The sequence below is a fragment of the Acinonyx jubatus genome, chromosome B3 (assembly GCF_027475565.1).
Source record: "Acinonyx jubatus isolate Ajub_Pintada_27869175 chromosome B3, VMU_Ajub_asm_v1.0, whole genome shotgun sequence".
Classification (NCBI taxonomy): domain Eukaryota; kingdom Metazoa; phylum Chordata; class Mammalia; order Carnivora; family Felidae; genus Acinonyx; species Acinonyx jubatus.
The window spans coordinates 66554405-66576475 of record NC_069386.1 but is presented as its reverse complement, the minus strand read 5'-3'; the positions used below and the strand labels follow the sequence as shown (position 1 = coordinate 66576475).

General features: G+C 36.1%; 1 protein-coding gene across 1 annotated transcript in view; it reads right to left on the bottom strand.

The window, feature by feature from the left end:
- The window catches only part of AQR (aquarius intron-binding spliceosomal factor), a 104315-nt gene that overhangs the window by 11306 nt on the left and 70938 nt on the right, over nucleotides 1-22071 (bottom strand). The window contains exons 26-34 of the mRNA XM_015066413.3: nucleotides 20328-20463; nucleotides 18150-18359; nucleotides 16039-16176; nucleotides 12425-12496; nucleotides 11148-11335; nucleotides 10270-10441; nucleotides 7937-8107; nucleotides 3931-4016; nucleotides 2473-2647 (exon numbers count right to left, since the gene is read on the bottom strand). Of these exons, the coding sequence (XP_014921899.1) occupies nucleotides 2473-2647; nucleotides 3931-4016; nucleotides 7937-8107; nucleotides 10270-10441; nucleotides 11148-11335; nucleotides 12425-12496; nucleotides 16039-16176; nucleotides 18150-18359; nucleotides 20328-20463 (1348 nt within the window). The remainder of the gene's footprint in view (nucleotides 1-2472; nucleotides 2648-3930; nucleotides 4017-7936; nucleotides 8108-10269; nucleotides 10442-11147; nucleotides 11336-12424; nucleotides 12497-16038; nucleotides 16177-18149; nucleotides 18360-20327; nucleotides 20464-22071) is intronic.

The following is a 22071-nucleotide window of genomic DNA, read 5'->3' as shown; positions in this document are numbered from 1 at the left end:
TCCAACTTTGGCTCAGGTCATGATTTTGCAGTTTGTGAGTTCAAGCCCCACATCGGGCTTGCTGCTCTCAGCAAATAGCCTGCTTCAGATCTTCTGTCCTCCCTTCTCTCTCAAAAATAAATAAAAGATTAAAAAAAAAAAAAAAGTGTTAAGTGTGAGAGTCCAATAAGGACTTCAGAAAGAGAAAGTGATTCAATTTAAATTTAGTAAAAGAGACTAGAAGAAAGCTAAGAGTTACTACCTTATAATACAATTTCAGGTTGGTAAGTAAAATTTATGAGTTTTGGTCTAATTCATGCAGAAGAGTAAGAGATAAATGATCAGTTGAATAGAAAGAAAAATCAACATTGTCTAAAGTATTGTCTCTAATACTTTGTATGCAACAAAGGCAATTTTCAATTTTATTCAGAAATAAAATATTAAACCTATTTTTCCTATTTTTGTTTTTCTAAAAATAAGCTAATATTACTGGTATTTAATATATAGACTTGTTAGTCATAAGGGTGAATATTCAAGAAATTTTTCCCTAATAAAGCATATGGTCAAATGCTAGTCTAAAGTGCAAATTTTGTGGTATCTAAGAACTCTTCGGGGGAGACTTAAATTGTGGGAATCCCAGATTCAGTAGGTCTGACACAGAATGAGGTGATTCTGATGCAGTCGTTTCCCACAAAAATCTGAGAAATACTGCTCTAAAGTGGTAAAGCATGAATGAAGACAATAAAAAATGTGCATTTCTTCCTAAACCATCCTAGAATAAAGATGAACAACTTTCCTATTTATAGTCAACTCTAAAGTATTTTATAAAGTCTCACCCCTTCTCACTGTAGAAGCAATTCAGAAGACTATAAAGGTAAAAAATTTTATCATCAAGTAACAAATTAAGGCATGTAACGTCAGAAATACGAAGTGTATTAAATGGTATTTCTCAGAATTAAGCAGGACGGTAGTATTACATGTAAGTAGGTGTTCTTTTGATAATGGTCACTTTCTGCAATGGTCACCACTTCTGTGTGCCAAGACCGCCATGCTGTTACAACTATGAAATACTACCTTTACAACATGGAAGGCTTTTTGTTTGTTTTGTTTTTGTTTGTTTGCTTATTTTCTGGTGGCTCTGCTGGGAGCTGCCTCTTCTGAGACGCAGCACGAGTGGCACAGCCCCGCCCGCCTCCAACACTGATCTCTTGAGCAGAAGGTGGGGAGATGCTCTCAGGTAGTCCCCCAAAGGCTTGACTCCATGGTGTTGGGTAAGGCACTAGTCTTTAAGCCTTCTGTTCATTGGTACTGCCTGATCTCCTCCACATGTCTCCAGGTGTGTCCCTGCAGCCTTTGGATAAAAAGACTGCCTCAGACCTTGTGCTAGGAATCTGCCTGTTTAATAATCAGCCCACAAAAGAAAGAGAAGTTCAGAGCCATAGGATTGTGTCCAGACTTCAGAGGCTGACATTCAAGGCTTTACATGACTCCACCCCCTCATATCATTCCACCCTCATCCTTCTATTCCTCTACAGAAACACTGCTTTAAAAAAAAAAATGCAGTTAAAAAAAAAAGTACTCAGCCTTATTATAAAACAAACACACAGCATTTAATCTTTTCTTCAAAAGGGGGAGTAGGGGGGGCAAATAAGTGTACTGTGAACATTGAAAACAGCTTTATTTAAAACCCAAATGGATCTCTAAGACATTGTATTAAATGAAAAATGCAAAGCTCAAAAGTCACAACCTAAAGATTAATGAGTATGCTAACCTTTGTGTAAGAAAGAAAACAATATAAAAAAATAATCAGGTTATTTGCTCCTTTATGCAAAAGGAATGTAGGAAGCATAAACCAGAAATTAAAGGGACTGGTCACCTTTTGGGGTGGGGGTGGAAAAGGGGAGCAAAGATGAGGGGTTTAACAACAGTAGCAGCGATGAGGAGGCAATGACATTTCTGAGCATGTCCTTTGTTAAGTGTATGTGCTATTCCCTCCGACATTCTCCAAAAATGTAGGTAAGAAAGCGTTCTCCAAGAGCTAAACCATTTATCACTCTGTTATCAATTAATTAGTTAAGTTCTCCTTAAAAAGCTGAAGAGAGGCAGTACAGTACAGTGATTAACAAGGAGGATTCTGGAGTTACACTGCCTGGGTTTTCAAATCTTGGATTCTCCATCTATGAGATGCATGACCAAACTACTTAACTTTGCTAACCCTTAGTTTCCTCATATGTAAAATGGAGTTAATAAGAAACCTTACTGAAAAGGACTATTAGATGAAGTGAGATCATGCATGTAAAGAACTCACTGCCTGATACCTAGTGAGTACTCAATGTTAGCATGTATTGTTATTTTGTGCAGAAAATCTAATTCAGTTCCACAGTGTAAGGAGCGCTCTAAACCAGGGATCGGATGATCTATGTGATGATGTTCCTAGCTACTGTGATCATCTGTAAAAGAGCACTGCTCTATACAATGAAGAAAGAGTCCTACCTTTCTACTGGTTGGGAAAGGTTCTGTTGGAATTATATGCAAATGAAGTGGACGGGCAGTGAGCTGGCTAAAAGCTGGCGTTAGCTCAAAACAGTTTTGAAAGAGGGATACTCTTGCGAAGATATACAGTCCAAGTCTGGCTCTAGACATGGCCACCACCAAGCGACGGACATCCCTTTGGAAAACAAACAAAATTAATTAACATAGTTCAAGATTAATAACATAAGTATGCAGCTTGTTTTCTTGTTTTGTTTTTTTTTAACATATTCCACTCATTATTTCTGTTCAGCTATAGCAATAAAAAGTTAAGCTTCTTAAAAACTTAATAGAATAAACATTAAGTTAATCAGTGTCGTGTGACTAGTTAAACCAAGTAAAGTTAATGCTTTATCACTGACCTCCATGTTTTTGTTTTTGTGAGGGGGGAATCATGACCAATGCACTGATTAAAAGATCTAAGTAGCTATAGTAGTATTATGGTATAAGAAGTCACGTCTTAAGAATGTGAAAAAGACAAAAGCACTAGACAGTAATAAAAAAAAGGTGGAGACTGAACGAGGCAGTATTCATGTATTCCTACTGTGAGTTTTGGAGACATTTTAATTACGTAAATCATGATGATGCCGTATTTAGACAGTAGCTATAAATAAGCAAAAACAAACTATTTTAGAATGCAATAATTCTGAAACAATTTCTTGAAAATTACATCTTTGTTTACTCTTACATAAAAGTTATCAGTCTAATGGAACCTGATGAGCGGGGCTAAGCTCCAAGCAGATTTTGACTTAAATGACAACATTATGAGAGCTTGGAGAATTTTTTCTTTATATCCACCAAATAAAATAATAAAATGAACTCTCATTATAGTTTTTGCCACTAAGTCATATGAGATAAAAGTTTACACAAAACTAAATGGCTGCTTTGTAACAAGAAAGTATTATTCCCATAATTCTGTAGCACGTAAATACATCACAATAAATGATAAAAATAGACTATTGTTTGTTTTGACAATTCTTAATCCTGGGAGAACAAATGGTTCCTTTATCCTCTAACAGTGAGGCTGAAAGACTGTGTGAGGAAAAAGTCAGAAATCCTATGCAATGAGAAATGTACTCTGAAGACTATTTTTACCACCTTCTTAACTCTTTTAATTTCTGACACTGTTTCCAAAAAACATCATATATTAAGATTTTATAATAAAATTCTGTCTCTGCTACTGAAGATTAAAAAGTAAATGTACTAAATATATTAAAGATTCAAAAAATTCAGATGCAATGACAATAGTTAACTATATAAAGAATCTGATATTGTTACACTCCAAAAAGCTGCCAAACCAAAAGCTGCCATACCAATTAATTATACTTTAAACTTAAAAAAATTTAAAGCCACTTAGCTACAGAAGTTCAAAATTGAAGCAGACAGTAAAGTTTAATAATATAAACATTTTTCCTTATGTACCTCAGATGGCCCACTGCCCTGGTTCGTACTAGAGAAAGAAGAATATAATCATTTTGTTGACCTTGAAATCTGTCAACAGTTGTCACCTAGGGAGAAAAAAAATGGAAAATATGGTATCTTTTCAAACGCACCATAACAAGACTTTAGAGAGATCATTTAAATCATATGCCAGCACAAAAATCTTATCATTAGAATAATCCCAAGAGAAACATGATCATATACTTGGAATTGAGAAAAACAGTTGATGAACACTATGAAATAAATCTCAGGAACCAGATTAGACTATGTCCCCATGTTATTTACACTTAAAGCACTCATCTTTACCTCTGCTGACAACGAAGTAACTATCTGTAGAATTAACAGTCTTCCCCCACTAGACGACCCAAGTCCATGGACACAGGTCCTGTTTATCTTATTACCTGATATACCAGTTTGATGCCCAGCAACATAACCTAGCATGCTCACTTAGGATTTAATGGTGTACAGCACAGTGATTTCAGAATTCTACACATCACGCAGTGCTCACCACTCCAAGAGTACTCCTTAATCCCCTATCACCTATTTAACCCATTCCCTCACCCTCCTCCCCTCCGGTAACCATTAGTTTGTTCTCTATAATTAGAAGTGTTTCTTAATTTGTCATTCTTTTTTCCCCCCTCCTTTGCTCATTTGTTTTGTTTTTTAAACTCCACATGAATGAAATCATATGGTGTCTGTCTTTCTCTGACTTATTTCCCTTAGCATGGTACTCTCCAGTTCCAACCATGTTGCTACAAATGGCAGGATTTCATTATTTCTTTAATGGGTAATATTCCACTGTGTGTGTGTGTGTGTGTGTGTGTGTATGTGTGTGTACACATCTTCTTTATCATCAATCCACGGACACTTTGGCTGCTTCCGTATCTTGGCTATTGTATCTAAGTGCGTATATCCCTTTGAAATAGTGTTTTTATCAACATTTATTTATTTTTGGGACAGAGAGAGACAGAGCATGAATGGGGGAGGGGCAGAGAGAGAGGGAGACACAGAATCGGAAACAGGCTCCAGGCTCCGAGCCATCAGCCCAGAGCCTGACGCGGGGCTCGAACTCACGGACCGCGAGATCGTGACCTGGCTGAACTCGGACGCTTAACCGACTGCGCCACCCAGGCGCCCCAGAAATAGTGTTTTTTATATTCTTTGGGTAAATACCCAGTAGTGCGATTGCTGGATCATAGGGTAGATCTATTTTTAATTTTATGAAGAACCTTCTGTTTGCCACAGGGGCTGCAGCAGTTTGCATTTGGTTTGGGGCTACCTTGAATAAAGCTGCAGTTCATGTATATTTGTGAACATGTTTTCATTGCTCTTGAATGACTATCTAGGAGTGAAATTGCTGAGTTGTATGGTAAGTGTATGTTTAACTTCACGAGAAACTGTCAAAATGTTTTCCAAAGGTGCTGTGCCACTTTACACATCCACCAGCACTGTTCCAGATTCAGAGTTCCAGCTTCTCCACATCCTTGCCGACACTTGGTATACTATCGACCTCGTCAATTTTAGCCAATCTACTTGGTGTGTCATTGTAGTTTTAATCTGTATTTCCCTGACAATGAATGATGGTAAGCATTTTTCATGTGCTTATGGGCCATTCCTATGTCTTCCTGCATGAAGTACCTATTCATTTGCCAATTTTGTATTGGGTTGTCTTTATTTAACAATGACTGTCACAGGAGTTCTTATATTTTGGATTTAAGTCCTTTGCTCTTACACGTGGATATAATCCCTGGAAATGTGTTCCCAACCTGACCATGTGGAGACCTTGTCTGAGAAATGGGTTCACACACTGAGAATGGCAGAGCAGAAGGATGGAATGAATCTTGGTCTTTGATGACATGATGGAGTCATTTCTGTAACCCAACCCTGGAGCCATTCCATTTTTGTCTTCTTGTGTGAGAGAGAGTAACTTTCTTCTATTATTTCAGTTAAGTTTTTGTGTTATAAATAATAAAAGGACTCGGATACCGATGTTCTACTTCTCAACTCTCTGTATTTCAAAGCTATTAGTTTCTCACTTCCACGCTCCACATTCCTTATGGAGTGGCCGGTGTGTCCTTGTACTCTTTTCAGCTGTCTCCATTTCTGGGTTTTTGTTTTATTTTCTTCCAGCTCACATTCATCTCTTCCCAAGTTCTTCCATTTCTGTGCTTTGTAGCCTTCCCTCACAGAAATGATTACTTCATTAAGCACTTTAAAATCCACTGCCGGGGCACCTGGGTGGCGCAGTCGGTTAAGCGTCCGACTTCAGCCAGGTCACGATCTCGCGGTCCGTGAGTTCGAGCCCCGCGTCAGGCTCTGGGCTGATGGCTCAGAGCCTGGAGCCTGTTTCCGATTCTGTGTCTCCCTCTCTCTCTGCCCCTCCCCCGTTCATGCTCTGTCTCTCTCTGTCCCAAAAATAAATAAAAACGTTGAAAAAAAAATTAAAAAAAAAAAAAATCCACTGCCAAATATGTATTTGATGTTTTCATCTGTTCCAGGACAACGCGTTATCTGAAGCAAACGTCTTGTCAGTATGCTTTGTGCTAGGTTCCTTTGTCTGACTCTTTCATCACTGAATAAGTGGGTTTCTTGGATTAGCTATGTGCAAGAGGTTAAACTGGGGTGAGCTGGACAGTTTCCTAAAGGCTGCATTTTCACAACAGAAGGTTCTCATTTCCTCTGCTGCTGTAGAGACAAGTCTACTTTTTGGCGAACATGAAGGCTTCTTTGAACCAATCTGGGACCAGGAACACTTCTAATTTCCACATCTGTTGTTGAGTAATAAGAAGGTGGCTCTTACACTTCAGAGTGTGCCACTCACCTTCAGAAAGTGCTTTCAAGACTGGTCCCCTAAATTCTCTTTTTCCCACATTTTCTTTCTGTTCTTGGTCACCTGATCTATGTCATCTCCCTAACAATGGAGTTTGTCTTCTCCTTCCATTTTCCTGTTACTCTTGGATGATTTCCAAGAAAAAGTGAGAGAACTTTGATATAGCCATGTTTACAACCAAGCTCTTAATTTCATCATTAGTAATATATTTGTTATCCTTAACTTTCAGCCCTTTATTGATATAATCAAGTGTCTTCATATTTATTTGATATTACTCCATGCCACATAAAAAACTTAAAAAGTATAAAAATAATCGTCAGGTCTGATGGTACTTTACAATTTTCTCTGATTCTCAAGAAAAAACACTCTCCCACACACATACAGTAAAAAGCAGTACAAATTATACCTTTGCAAAATAAAATAAAAAGTTCTATAATTTCTTTTTTCCTTTTTGAAGGTTTCAATTTTGATGAAATGCAATTTGTCAAAATGTTTTTTTTTATGAAATTTATTGTCAAATTGGTTTCCATACAACACCCAGTGCTCATCCCAAAAAATGCCCTCTTCAATACCCATCACCCACCCTCCTCTCCCTCCCACCCCCCATCAACCCTCAGTTTGTTCTGTTTTTAAGAGTCTCTTATGCTTTGGCTCTCTCCCACTCTAACCTCTTTTTTTTTTTTCCCTTCCCCTCCCCCATGGGTTTCTGTTAAGTTTCTCACGATCCATATAAGAGTGAAAACATATGGTATCTGTCTTTCTCTGTATGGCTTATTTCACTTAGTATAACACTCTCCAGTTCCATCCACGTTGCTAAAAAGTTCTATAATTTCTATTTCTATTATAACGGTACATAAATAACGTCATTTCATTGTCCTTCATTTTACCAACAAAAAGTTTTAGGATCATTTACTTCTGATTATCACCAACAAAAATCTTTAATGTGATAGTTGAGACAGAAGTTCACAGTAAACCAACAACAATCTCAGCTAGGACTGCCAAAGAATTATTTATAGTTCCCATTATTTCATTTTCTCACATCATGAAAGGAGATAGCAAAAAGACAAAGTAGAACAATATAAATAACTCATAATAAATACAAATTTTTCCACTTGCCAACATGATGAATAAGAGAACATAAAATATTCATAAAATTACCTTATTTGGTCTTCCAATCAATGGATTGCTTCCACATCGTCTATTGATGATGTCACGAATAAGATGCTTTTGCCCATTATATGTTGTTAGAATACTGATCTTGTCAGCAGGGTAACCAAGTAAACACATGTACATAAAAAGTGCCACTACATATTCTGCTTCTCCAAGATTCTGTAATGTAAACATAAACAGATTATGTCTTTATTTCCTTTCATTTCAGTTTTACAGAAAGAATGGAAAACTGGCACAACTGTTGATTTATTACAATTCAAGAAGTGACATTAACTTGGATAACTGAACACCTTCTGTAAAACTGAGGGATAACTCTATCCTAGATTAATAATGATAAATAAAGAGTATATGGTAATTATTTCTCTTTGATATTTGGAATATATCAGTGATATATGGAATAATCATAAAATAAGTTACCGACTTAATGGCTTAATATTCATTCACCACAATCATAATAAAGATCAATAATATTCTGCTACAATACACTGCAACTGTAGGTATGAATGAAATAGTAACACAAAGGAGCAAGGTAACCATCTAAGAAGCCAGCAGAAAAATCCAATCTAATAGCATATGCATCTAATAGTACTGAGGTGGACTCTCAATTGGGGTGCAATGTTTTCTCCTTTTTCCTTAGTATTTCCTTGTGTTTTTTATGTTTGGTCTCTTCTTATGGTTGCCACCTCTACCAGACCACTTTAAAGTGAGAAGAGAATGCGGCCTCAAATTGGTCAGTCTGGCTTACATTTATGCTAAGCTGAATCCGAAAGCGAGGAAGCGAACCCAAAGCTTTGTACAGTTCAGTAGCAACTAAATCAAAAGCATTAGAAGACAGAAAAAAGTAAAATGAGAACATAAAACACAACATGAAAATCAAAAGAGGAAGACAAGAAGCTGGATTTCATGTAAAGGCAAAAGGAAAATTCTGGAAGACCTTCAGAAAAATCATTTATATTCTGATTCTGGGTTACATTCACAGCTTGAGTTACCTCTTTCATTTAACTTTTCTAGTTCTTTGGAAGACAGGAGGGAAGAGAAGCTACATGACTGTAAATCTGTTGTCTGTACTGATAGTAACTACATTTATCTAATCAGCTCTAACATAGGTAATATCTTTTGATGTATATGCTGCTGGATCTTTAATATAGATTATCTGTATACACTCCTATGTTTTGTTGATCCTCTTTAAAAATAAAATGGGGGGGTGGCGCCTGAGTGGCTCAGTGGGTTGAGCATCTGACTTCGGCTCAGGTCATGATCTATTGGTTCAAGGGTTGGAGCCCTGGGTCAAGCTCTCTGCTGGCAGCTCAGAGACGGGAGCCTGCTTTGGTTTCTGTGTCTCCCTCTCTCTCTCTCTGCCCCTCCCCTGCTCATGCTCTGTCTCTCTCTCAAAAATAAATAAACATTAAAAAACAATTACTATCACTTAAAAAAATAAATAAATAAAAATAAAAATAAAATGGGATCCTATACAACGTATTTTGAAACCTGACTTTTTTTCATTTAATATAGCATAAACATTTTCCCTGTCAGTGAACAAAGTTATAATCTTAGGATTCTTAATGCCTATTCATTATTTCATTATATGAAATAGGTAATAATGTAATTACTCCCCACTGATATTTAGGTTGTTTCTCTTTTCTAAAATACTATGCAGTAAAAGAAAAAAGATATGATAGATATTTTAGCATATAAGTCTTTGCAAACTTGTCCAATAATTTTTTAGGATAAATTCCTTGGAGTGAGAACTTTAATACATACTGACAGTTCACCAAACTGTTTTCCTACTAGCATTGCATGAATACAGAATTTCCGCAAACCAACTCCATGCTGAGTATTATTGGATGTGAAAATATGGTCTGGTAACTTATAGCTGCTACGAATCTCTTTTTTTTGCGTGAAACACAATATTCTTGTCCTTACTGCCTTTGTCTGTTTGGGTGTTGATTATTTTAAAAGGTGACTTATAGGAGTTCTGTATGTATGTTCAGAATTCAAATCCACAATTTGTTAAATCTTAAAAATAAATTTTGTCTCCAATCAGTATTTTTCTTCATGACGTCTACTTTTGGTAACGAGCTTAAGGCCTTTCTCATCCCAACATTACGTATTCATCAGTATTTTCTTCTTTCTAGTGTGTTTATACTTTCTTTTCTTTGATGTATCTTTATCTGAAATTGAAATTTTTGTGTTGTGTATGAGGTAGGGACCTAGTTTTCCTTTTTTCAATGGCTAGCCAAATGGTTCGGTATCACTGATTTAGGTAGTAATTCAGGTAGGCAAATGCAAAATAAACCTAAAAATGTTATGTTTTTTCTTACCTGATAAAAATAAGGATTAGGTTCAGACTCTCCCACTCCTTGAAAATCTTCCACATTGATGAGCTGGAAGTCATAAAGCAAGCCGGCATTTGCTGTACTAAACTCCGGCAAGAGCTGTACATGGGGTAAGTTTCCCAGATTCTTGTATCGCCAGTTGTAGAGGTTACACAAGCTTCCGAAAGACAAATCCCACCCCAAACAGGAAACGTTAATAATGTAAAATCTTCTTCTAATATACATAAGGGGGTTCCTAAGGAACTGTGCTCTTCCTTTTAATTCTCATGTTAACCATTTTGCTCTCATCGTTTTAGCGATAATGCTTTTTCAACTTTGCCTCCCTGCTTCAAGCAACCAAAGGTCAGAAGACTTGATGATACTATAGAGATGAAGCTCTATTGTGTACTCTGAGGTAAATGTTATCTTTAATCCTTAAATTAAAAAACTAGGAAAAAAAATCAGGGAAGAGCCTGTAACTTGAGGAGTATTTTGAGGTAATTATGAGATGGGCCTATATACTCAATATAAATAAGAACTGGTGTGTTTTCCTTGTTTACCTTTTGCTTTAGATTTCAAAATGATATTAACTGTATATCTTACACTTAATATGGGGCATACAGTTAATGGGGGCATAAAGACAGTGAAAGTGACAGAGAAAAGAAGCCCTCAGTTCACAAATCACATACATTAATCTTAGTGAATGAAGTGCAGGAAATAACTTAGTTCACATACCACGCAAAAGGCAATATAGGCACTTTCAGATTTGTAGATGCCAGGTTCCTAGACAGCTGGGAATACTAGAGTCTCTACAGAATATGCTATCAAATACTTGGATTATGGAACAGGGGTCCTTAAACAGGGAATACTTAAGGCTCCTTTACCTTGCTCTGGCTCGCCCTTGAGCATCAAGGTCCACAGTAGGAACTCCAACACGGACAAAGCGAGTGAACAGAGACTGCTCCATATTTGAATACTTCTGAAAGGCCATATTCTTAATGACTGGAGGTAACTGGTGATGATCACCAATCATAATCCAGCGTTTCAGTCGGCTAAAACCATCTTGAGGATTCTAGAAATGAAAAGTAAGGAGATGACAAAATACTCTGATTAATATATTATCCTATTAGTCTCCAATTTATCATACAAGAGTCCTATTTACAAAACAGCTTTATTAGCTTACTAATTCTCATTCACCAGCTCCACAGAGAGACATCTGGCAAATGTACAGAATGACTTGTGAGCCACAAACAGGTGCCATCACCCTCGTGGCTCACAGCGGGTGAGGGAGGGTGGAAGGATTGAGAGGGCAAGCATGAAATTAACTCTGCTTTACCAGGTAGGGCAATCCAAAGAGGTCTGGAAGACTCTGGTCAGAATTAAGCAAAGGGTACACAGAAAGAAACAGATGACCAAACAGGGAAATGGAAGGATGTCAGAGTAGACACCTCATATCACAATTACACCAAGAACCAGTTCTGAAAACCTCCAAAGCAGTAAAAATTATGTCTTTAATATTTCCCACAGTATTACTTCCATTTCCTGCTTTATAGCTCTCCTTGTTCCTTGAAACATACCCTGATAAAATGCATTCCAAGTCCAAAATAATTTGGCTTATAAAACAACTTTTAGAACCCAATTTATCTATGAATTAAAGCAGTCTTTATTCTTAAATTGGGATTCCACATTTTGTTTTTAATTCTTCCATAGTAAAGACTATGGTACAGTAAGAAACATTCTTAAACATCATCAGTTGGCTAAAAAAATTTAGGCATAAAATAAAGAAAAGCAATGTACTCAGTGAACATCAAAAACAATTCTAGAAACAACTCTAACAAAAGAAATGAAAAAATAGCTCATCTACCCTCCAAACTGCGTAACAATGTAATTTTCTTGATTAAAATTACTAAGCCTTTTCAAAACTTAAAGATAAACTATGAATTTTTAAATAGTACTCCCGGAAACAAAACAAACTACTAAATAACCACTGAACAGATTAAAGGAAGTTTATAGGCTTAAAATAGATTAGCAACCATAATGAAGTTAAAGAGAATATGTAATTATGGCAATTAGCACCCCAAAACTGTGTAGCTTTTTGACACTGCCCCCCGGAATTCTTCAAACTCTACTTTCTTTGTTTCAGACCTCAGTCTCCTCCTACCTGTAGAAGAAGAGGTATAAAAGTTTCTATCTCCAGAATCTGCGCAGCCTCTTCCATTAAAATGTTGTCATACTGAGAAAGGGAGAAAAAAGGAAATCTTGTCAAAAAGGCAGCTTGAAATCTAAACAACTACCACCATAACTGTAACAACTAGCCAAAAAAACCCAAATAATATTAGACAAAAATAACATCATACAAATTATTCAAACATGATGCCCCTGCTTTTCTAGTTCAAGTCTTAGACCTCAGGGAAGTCCTCTAAATAAACAACTACCTTGAGGAGATCTCACAGATCATTTCTTGCATTGCCCATCAACTTAAGTTATTTTCAATTCTGTTCTTTAAGTTCTACATAAGAATCAAATTATGATTATATATGAGGTCATTTCCATTGATACTCTTACCTTAGGTAGTATTTGGGAGCATTTATTTTTCCCTTATGAATTCTACCCAGCACATGATAATCCACCTCTGAGTATCTCTGGCAATTTGTCACCAAAGCATGAAATTTTATCTTCAAAACTCCCTCTCCATTTCTACCACCATGACCACTGAAATCCAAGCTACTTCTCTATTGCCAGCAATCTCTTTACTAGTCCTTCCCCTTCCTGGCTTGCCTCTCATAAACCACTGATACAACAGACATCAGATCATGTCACCAACTGGTTCCAAATCCTTCAATGGCTTCTAATTGTCTTAGGAAAAAAATCCCTGAACATGGCCTGCACGAGATGTATTAATAAGGGCCTATATTCAATTTGGTCTCTGTCTTCCTCTCCTACCCTTCTCCTTACTAATTAAACTTTAACCATGTTGACCTATTTCATTTTCTTAGAAATGGCAAAATGTTCTGACTTCAGGCCCTCTGTAATACTATTCTCTCATTTTTTTGTTTGCTTGGCTTTTTCTTATTCTTAAAGTACCAGCTTAAAACCCACTTTATCCAAGTCTTTTCTCACCTCCAAATCTAAAACTGATTTCACAGAACTCTGTCCATTTGTCTCACAGCACATCACAATTTGTAATTCTATCTGTATATTTACTTGTTTGGTATCTGTATCCTTCCACTAGCCCAGTTTCTGGTAACACCAAGTACTGCACACTTATAAAATAATGAAAAATCAAGTCTTTCTCCAACATAAGGAATTTTCCTTCTTTCTTTCATGATTACTTCCATCTGCCCAATTATCTGCTAGATCTATTCTCGACATGCTTTCCTTCCCCTCCACTTCTAATTCTGATTGTTAGTGTGACATCCCCTTCCTTGTCTTATTGGTAAAATACCTTCTTTGAGAATCTCACTAAATACAAATTAGAGTTCCTTTTTTTGTGTTTTTAAAGTTTTCTCCTCTTAGTCTGTTTTCTAGAGAGGCAGAAGGTAGGAGCATATATTTACTCTTAATGATTAACTAACCCTCCGCTTTTAAATGGATTGTATTGTTTATATATACAGTACTATAATTTCTGTGCTATTAATTTTTACCAAACTCTGCTTGTACCTATTTGTTTGTCCAAGATAAGCAGCTAAGATGAATTTCCATTGGAAATCCAATGATGAAAGTTAAGGTTCAATTATATACTGTTTTCTACTGAAAATGACTAAAGGGTTAGGCATGTAGATAGGTGTCTTCTCTAGCTCTATCTGATGCTGAATTTCCCTATTACAAGGATTAATTAGGTCATCCCTGTAGGAGCTTAGGAGGAGTTCCAAGAGCCACATTTTCTCACAAGTCTCTGCATGGACTCTCAGGATAATAGACATGATATGAAAAAGAGTGGGAGCAGCTCAAAGATGTTTTAAAGAGCCTGCTTTCTGAAAAATAACTGAAAATCTAATGCAATTTAACTTACCAAAAACATATCTATAGATTCTACTTTGTAAAAGACGATTTTAATCACCAAGCAAGATTATGACATAACTGTATTGGGCATATTAAGGCAGGAAGACAGCATATGACTGTGCATGCATGTCCCCGTGGGGACAGCACAAGGTCAAATGACAAAGTCTAAAAGGGAAAGAACAAAGGAAATACTAAAAGAGTTGAAAGAATGGTTGATTATCAGGGGAGTAAGGGACTGACCTTTCTTAATGATAAGTAGCTCTATAAGGTTTTTAAATGTTTAAACCACATGCAGGTGTTTAAGTTTGATAAAAATAAAACTTCAAAATTGAAAATATAAAAAAATGTAAGGAATACTCTTAGCACTCATGCTAACTACATACGAATAGCACAATTAAACAAATGATTAATGAAAATTTGATAAGCTGCAAGTAATGCTTTTTAGAACGTGCATATGAAAAGCTGCAAGACACCATAAAATGTTATTTATGATTTTGCACCATTTCCCTTGTTATTAAACTGATAGTATTTAATATCAAATAAAGTATATTTTATTTATTTTAACAATTATTTATTTATTTTGAGAGAGAGAGGGAGCGTGCAGGAGGGGCAGAGACAGAGGGAGAGCGTTCTCAAGAAAGTTGGGCCCTGTCAGCGCACAGCCCATACCGGGCTTGAACCCACGGACCGTGAGATCATGCAAGAGTCGGACACTCAACAAACAGCCACCCAGGCGCCCCAAGTATATAATGTCAGTCCCAGAAACAAAATATTTAGGTGAAAAATTCTCACTAATAATTTGCAAAAGGGTAAATTCACACCACTCGTGTAAGTTCACAGTACCTTTTCATAATTTATCGTACTTGTGTTACCTTGCAGCTGAGGAACCTTTTCATCCAAGATAGCAACTCTTCTATCACCTTGAATTTTTTTAGCACTTACCTTCCAGTGAGCTCACAACATTTAAAATTTCTCAGTTACTTTCATTAACAACAAATGCCTTGCTAACTTTGAATTCAAACCAGTACACAAACCCTAATTTTAAACAACAGATAAACCAGTTTCAGAGAAGTGAAATGATTTGCATTAAAATCAGAATTTAGGCCTGTATCACTAGCAAAGTCACAAAGAGCCTGCAGATTCAAATTTACTGCTCATTTATTACATTCTACTTTAAATGAGTCATAGGCTATCAGGCTATGGTGCCCATTAACTCTCCTGTCTTTTATCATATGATGAAATCACTTTAATAGCTCATCCTACAGTCTAAATGAGGATCCCATATCCTTATATGGAAAGCTTTTCGTCTACTGAATGAACAAATAACTGGGAGTGAATGTGTACTCAAAACATGAATAATGCAAGCATATAAATGTCTAATAGGTGAAAAACATTGTCATATGTTATTTTTATAGGTTTCAGTTCTGTTTGGAGATTTTTTAACATAGTGAAAACAGATGAATTTACCTTAACAAACATTAGAATTTAGTTAGACGATTATGGTCATAATGTTATTTAGTGGCCATAGGTCCAATAAGTAGACTTAGAAAAATTAGATTTAGAGTACACTAATCATGTAAACATCCGAGGTTATCATCATTTTCAGAAGAGACGTTTTTAAGTAATTTTGAGTGTGAACTTCAGTCAGAGGTAAGCAATCTCCAAGGAAAATGGCGTAGGTAAAAGAAAGGAAAGGGGAAAAAGGAAAAGAAAGGAGAGGAAAGAAAACACTAACAACTGAACAGATGATGAACTAAGGAACTAAGTCTCTACCTTGAAACCTAGCTTGACTAAATCATGTCGTTTTAAGGCAGCATGAGTACAGGTCATAGCAATGATTTTGGCTTCTTTCACCAAAAGGTATTTAGATCTGTCCAGTCCACTTCGAAGCAGTTCGGAAGCTCTGAATTCCTATGGGAGTGGGAGTCAGTGAGAGACTATGTTAGGAAGATAAACACATTTTATGCATACATTCCTACAATCCAGTTTATCAGAATTAATTCTTGATGAGCTAATATAAATAAATCACAAACTAAGCCTAATGAATCATAATTTTATTCATTATTAATTAGATACTAATTGTGTTCAAATAATAACTGATATTCAAGCTATAATTTAGGCTGTTTTTGTATAATGTAAAATATTTACTGTATCAATAAGATTACTGAATAAAACATCTATCTCATTATTTATTTTACTCAAGGTCCCTCCATGAAAACTATTTCAAGTATTCATAACAAAGGGAATTGAACGCAGGGGTCTGGTTTCACAGGTGAGAGAAGCCAGTCAGGGAATGGTTGAAGTAACCCAGAGATTAGCAATAGTACGAACCATTGTAGAATCTGACCATTCCTAGGCTAGGATAGACAAGGGAAGGAGGCAGTGTTGCCAGAGCCCAGGGACTGGGGTACCAGAATAATTCAGAACAATCATAGTGAGCCAGGCCAACTGAAACTGGAGCCATGTGAGAGATGAAATCCAAGGCAGCTGGTGGAGAAATATCCTAGCTTCTCTTTTTCTGCCACATTTTTATTGGCTGAACTGAGCCAGAAGTCAGCTGATAAGGGAGGGCAGGATCAGCCCCACCTGTGACCATGGCAGAGGATCCCCCACAGAGCAGAGGATGGACAGCAGATGCTGAGTGAGGAGCAAACAAGCTCAAGCAGAGTACCTAATACAAAGTTTTTTAAATCTGAACATTATGTCATACTTACTTCCGACATTTTGAACATGTTTGTTTTTTAAATAATTAAAACAATACAGGTACAGGAGAGGTATGCTATTTAAATCTCTCCCACCCTCTCCCAAGACACCTACTATTATGAATTAAGTATATTTTTTCCTTTTACTTTCTGTTTATGTAATCATAAGCATACTCTAATATTGTTTCATAGGTTCTTAAAATTTTATTTATTATTATACTGTATATTTATTATTTTGTACCTCCTGTCCATCCACCCATCCATCGACCTACTCATACATATTTACTAAACATATACTACGTGCCAGATACTCTTCTAGGAAGAAGAGTATTTGTATCTAAAAGGTACAAATAAAACAAAGCCACTGCTCCTTTACCTGGAATAATCCTGAATCATCCTATTGAGGAATGTGAGCTTGAATGTGATCCCTTTATGCTATAGTCTTCAAATGATGTTTTCCATAGGGAATGAGAAAAGTAGGAAGCACAAGGGGGCTGGTATAGGTGCCTGGATTCCAGACATATTTTTCTCTTATTTTACCTTAATACTCAACATAAATCAACCTGGCTAACAAAGCAACCTCACTTTTTGCCACTGATCAGAAGGCATAAAGAACATGCCTTTTGGCCATGTGGCAGTCTCAGATTCTAATTCAAAGAAACACTATTGAATCTCCTGAGGGAAGCATTCCTTTCTTAAATTCGAAGACTTTTACACCAGAAAAGTAAAAATAATGGGGATTCAATTCATATCTTAATTTTTACTCACTTCTTGAACTAAAACTATAAATGTTTTCTTTTTCTTTTTTTTTAAGGGATAATTTATTTTGAGAGAGAGAGAGAGAGAGAGAGAGAGAGAGCAAGCTCACGAGCAGGGGAGGGGCAGAGAGGGAGGAAAAGGGAGAATCCCAAGCAGGCTCTGTGCTGTCAGCACAGAGCCCGATGCGGGGCTTCATCCCACAAACCATGAGATCATGAACTGAGCTGAAATCAAGAGTCAGAAACTTAACTGACTGAGCCACCCAGGCACCCCAATGAATGTTTTCAATAATCTCACTTAAAAGTAACAATCTGGTTTGTAACATGTGAATATTCCACATTTACTTCATTAAAAACAAAACCCGAAACCCAACTAAACTCAAAACCTTAAAAGGAAAGTTAAAAAAAACTTGAGAATCCTTACCTCAAGCTGAGTAAAGATTTTCTTAATGTGCCTGAAACATCCTTCAGCAATTTCCATGTCTTCTTCATAAGATCGGCCTTTAAAAATGGGTTGAGGGGCATTTGCAAAGTATTCATGAAAAGGGAAGAAAGTGGAGACTTCCGTGACATCTGGCAGTGTATTACCTTTATTTTTCACTTTGCTGATATATTCTTCCCAACGAGACATGACCTATAAAAAAAAGAGACTTGACTTCAAATTTCTCAGCTAGTTATTATACTTTAAATGATAAAATAAAAGAGATATCTAATAAAAATAAGACTTGCTAAGGGAAAGAAAAAAAAAAGCAGTCCTTGACCCAACAGGACTATTTCTTATCTGAGTCACTGACAGACTGCCCTTCTTTTATAAAAGTGACCTTTAAGAAAAAGGTTCTTTAATAAAAATGTAAAAGCTAGAAAGAACCTCAGGGTCATCTCATGGGACTTTTTGATCTTAGACATTTCAGACTCCATGGATACTCAAAACAGTATTACTGATGCTTAAAAAACAAAACAAAACTAACAACTCCTAAACAAAGAAATTTTTTATTTTTTCATCTCAGTTTCTCTCCATATATGGGAAGTCCCACTTTAGCACCATTTAAGTAAATTTGGCATTTCCAACCCTTCTTCCAGACCCTAATAATTTTTCCAATCCTCTTTTGTACATTTACAATGAACTTCTGTTAAACTGAGTATGTATCTGAAAACTCATTTTATGACTTTGTGATAGAGCTCGATTATATCCTGGTATGTTGCAGTATGCCGCTACCATGCAGTTCCTGCTCTATCTCAATTTTGGTAATTCTCCCAGCCTTTTACAGTTTACAACTTCAGGGTTTCTCCAAGTGTGGTTCTTAGGCAGAACATCTGAGAGGCAAAACAAAGATGTAGATTCCTGGATGCCACCTCTTACTGAGAGAGAATCTCTGGAGACAAACTTCCCAATCCTCCCATCCACCTCCCCTCCTGCAATACACTTTGTTCTCTGTATTTAAGAGTCTCTTATGGTTTGCCCTCCCCTGTTTTTATCTTAAAATAACTTTCCCACTGTGATTCTTGCGTGTTGAAAATTGTTAATCTATACTGTTAATTTTTAAAAAAATTTACAGTTGTTAATCTGTACTGTTAATTTTTCCCAAGTCGATTACTTAAGCCTCCACAAATGTATAGATTATTTCCCCTACTTTTAAAGGTAGTTTTCACTGAGAGCCCAATGATTTTTATTTTGTGCCAAATATACATTTAGACATGATCTTTATTCCACTATTCAAAGTTCTAAACTGCCTGAGTCTAATGCAGACAGACTACTTTGCAAGATGATGTGTATCTTCTCTGTGTCACAAGGAACCATGAAATCTGATCATTTTAAATGGATTGAACTGGTTAGGGTGTCTACTTATATCGAACATACACCCATTCTTTCAAATACATTTTAAAATTTCAATGTTACAGTTGAGACTTAAAATATATGAGTAACATGAATACAAAAAGAACAAATAATGTTATACAAAATTGTCCATTATATGATTATGCCTTACTCTGCTTAAAATTATTAGCAAACCAACTGATTATTAAGGTTTATTTCTGTTCATTTTTTATTTAGCTTTCTATTTCTCAATGGTTCTCACACCCCAAAAAATTAACCCTAAGAAAAGCAAAAAAAAAGCACACCTTTAAACTGAAGTCAAAAGAATTTTTAACTTAAACCCCTACTTTTGAAACTGGCTGTAAAATATATTTCTGGAAATTTGAAAGGAGAATGTGTTTTTCTTTATTAGTTGATTAATGTGAAGAGTAAAAGTAGGTTACAGAACTGTACTTTGTTACCACTGGGTAGTTAGCATATTTAGTTGTCTTTCCACAGTAAAGAAAACAAGAGAGACTAGAAAACTTGTCAATAGCAAGAAAGAAAAAAGTAAAAAAATTAAAAAGTAGCAACACTGACCTTTCAGTGACTGCATCATCAAACAGTCATTTAGTGAAGAAAATCGAAGTTAATAGGAAATACAAACACTTAATATTCACAAATACAGCTTTGACAACAGCATAAATTTTAATCTACTCAACAAAAAAATAAGCTTTCAGGAAGGACCTCAAGAACCTATCCCAGTTTCCAAATGAAGACGATATGATTTAAAAACTCTTAATCCCCTACCTGATATAAGAAGAAATAGCCTGCAGTTTCACAAGTATATGAAGCATCTCCTGGAACCCCTAGACTCTTTTGCAAGCGTTTGACTTCTTCTAAAAGTTCTATTCTTCGAGCCAGGACATAATTAACTCTTCCATACCTAGAAATTTCAATTAAGTAAAAAGCAAAATTATATAAAGAAGAGACTTTCAAGGAGACTGTCAGAAAAATATTTAAGAAAATCATAGTAAAAACCATAAATGGCCAAATAGAAAAAAGAAACTGTAGAAAACATTGTTTTTATTTAATAAAAGTGGTAGTTCTTGGATCAGTGCTGATCTGCAAACATGTTAGTGGTCTGTGAGGAAGGAAAATCAACTACATCACTAAATGCACCATTTAATACACCATTCTTTTTTGCTCCCCTCACCTCCATAACAAGACCTTCACAAAGAAGTACAGTGTATTCTGGTGTTAGTTCATCTTATCACAGACCAAGAATACATAGTTTATGGAATGGCTGCTTTGAAGAGCACTGTTTTACACTATCATAGAGATAGATTAGTTCTAAAAGCTTTGATAAATAATTTTAAAATGTATTTGAGGGCGCCTGGGTGGCTCGGTCAGTTAAGTGTCTGACTTCGGCTCAGGTCATGATCCCATGGTTCATGGATTCGAGCCCTGCATCGGGCTCTGTGCTGACAGCTCAGAGCCCGGAGCCTGCCTCAGATTCTGCGTCTCCCTCTCTCTCTGCCCCTCCTCCATTAGCGTTCTGTCTCTCTCTCTCTCTCTCTCTCTCTCAAAAATAAAGAAACATTAAAAAAAATTTTTTTTAAATAATAAAATAAAATGTATGTGAGTGGGGCGCCTTGGTGGCTCGGTCAGTCGTGTGTTCGACTCTTGATTTTGGCTCAGGTCATGACCTCATGGTTCGTGAGATGGAGCCCTGAGTTGAGCTCTGTGCTGACAGCTCAGAGTCTGCTTGGGATTCTCTCTCTGCCCCTCCTCAACTCATGCCCCTCTCTCCAAATAAATAAATAAAAACTTAAAAACAAAAAACAAAAAACAAACAAACCCAAAACTATGTTTGATCATTCTTTGTTGTCCCAGCATGTACCATTGCACCTGAAGCTACTATGTTCATAAATATTTGCTAAGTGAGTAAGAAAACTGAAATTTGAAAAGTACCTGGCCCAGAGGTATGTAGTTAAGAAAAAAAAGCAGTGTATCAGAACTGGATCCCAAAACCTGTACATACTCTTTCCACAATAACAAAGTGCCTTCTATAACCTTTTAACATTTAAAAAAAAAAAAAAAAAAAATTAACATAGTGTAAACACTGCTGTTCTCATTTTTAAAGACTGGTCAAAGGAAGAAGTCATGTTCCTGAATGCTCCACAGCTGAAATTCACCTGAGGAAGCAGGAATGATTGAGAATAAAAAGGCTATAAGACACAGTCTATGTTTAAAGAATTTCCCAACTCAGAAGGATATAAACATCACAGCAGGTAACTTTTTTCAGAAAGTTTGCTTATCTAGACCTTAAAGCATTTTCTATAATAAACACTTTAGGAATGAGGAAAAAACTGAAGATGCTTATAAAGGAGTCTGTAGTAAAATGCCAAAATTCTTGTGATATAGGGTTAAATATAAAATAGACAATGGAATTCTATGTACTACTACTTATTCTATTATTCCATAAATCTAAAACTATACTAAAAAAAAAGTCTTAATTTAAAGAAGCAATGGTATACAATTGTCAATAATA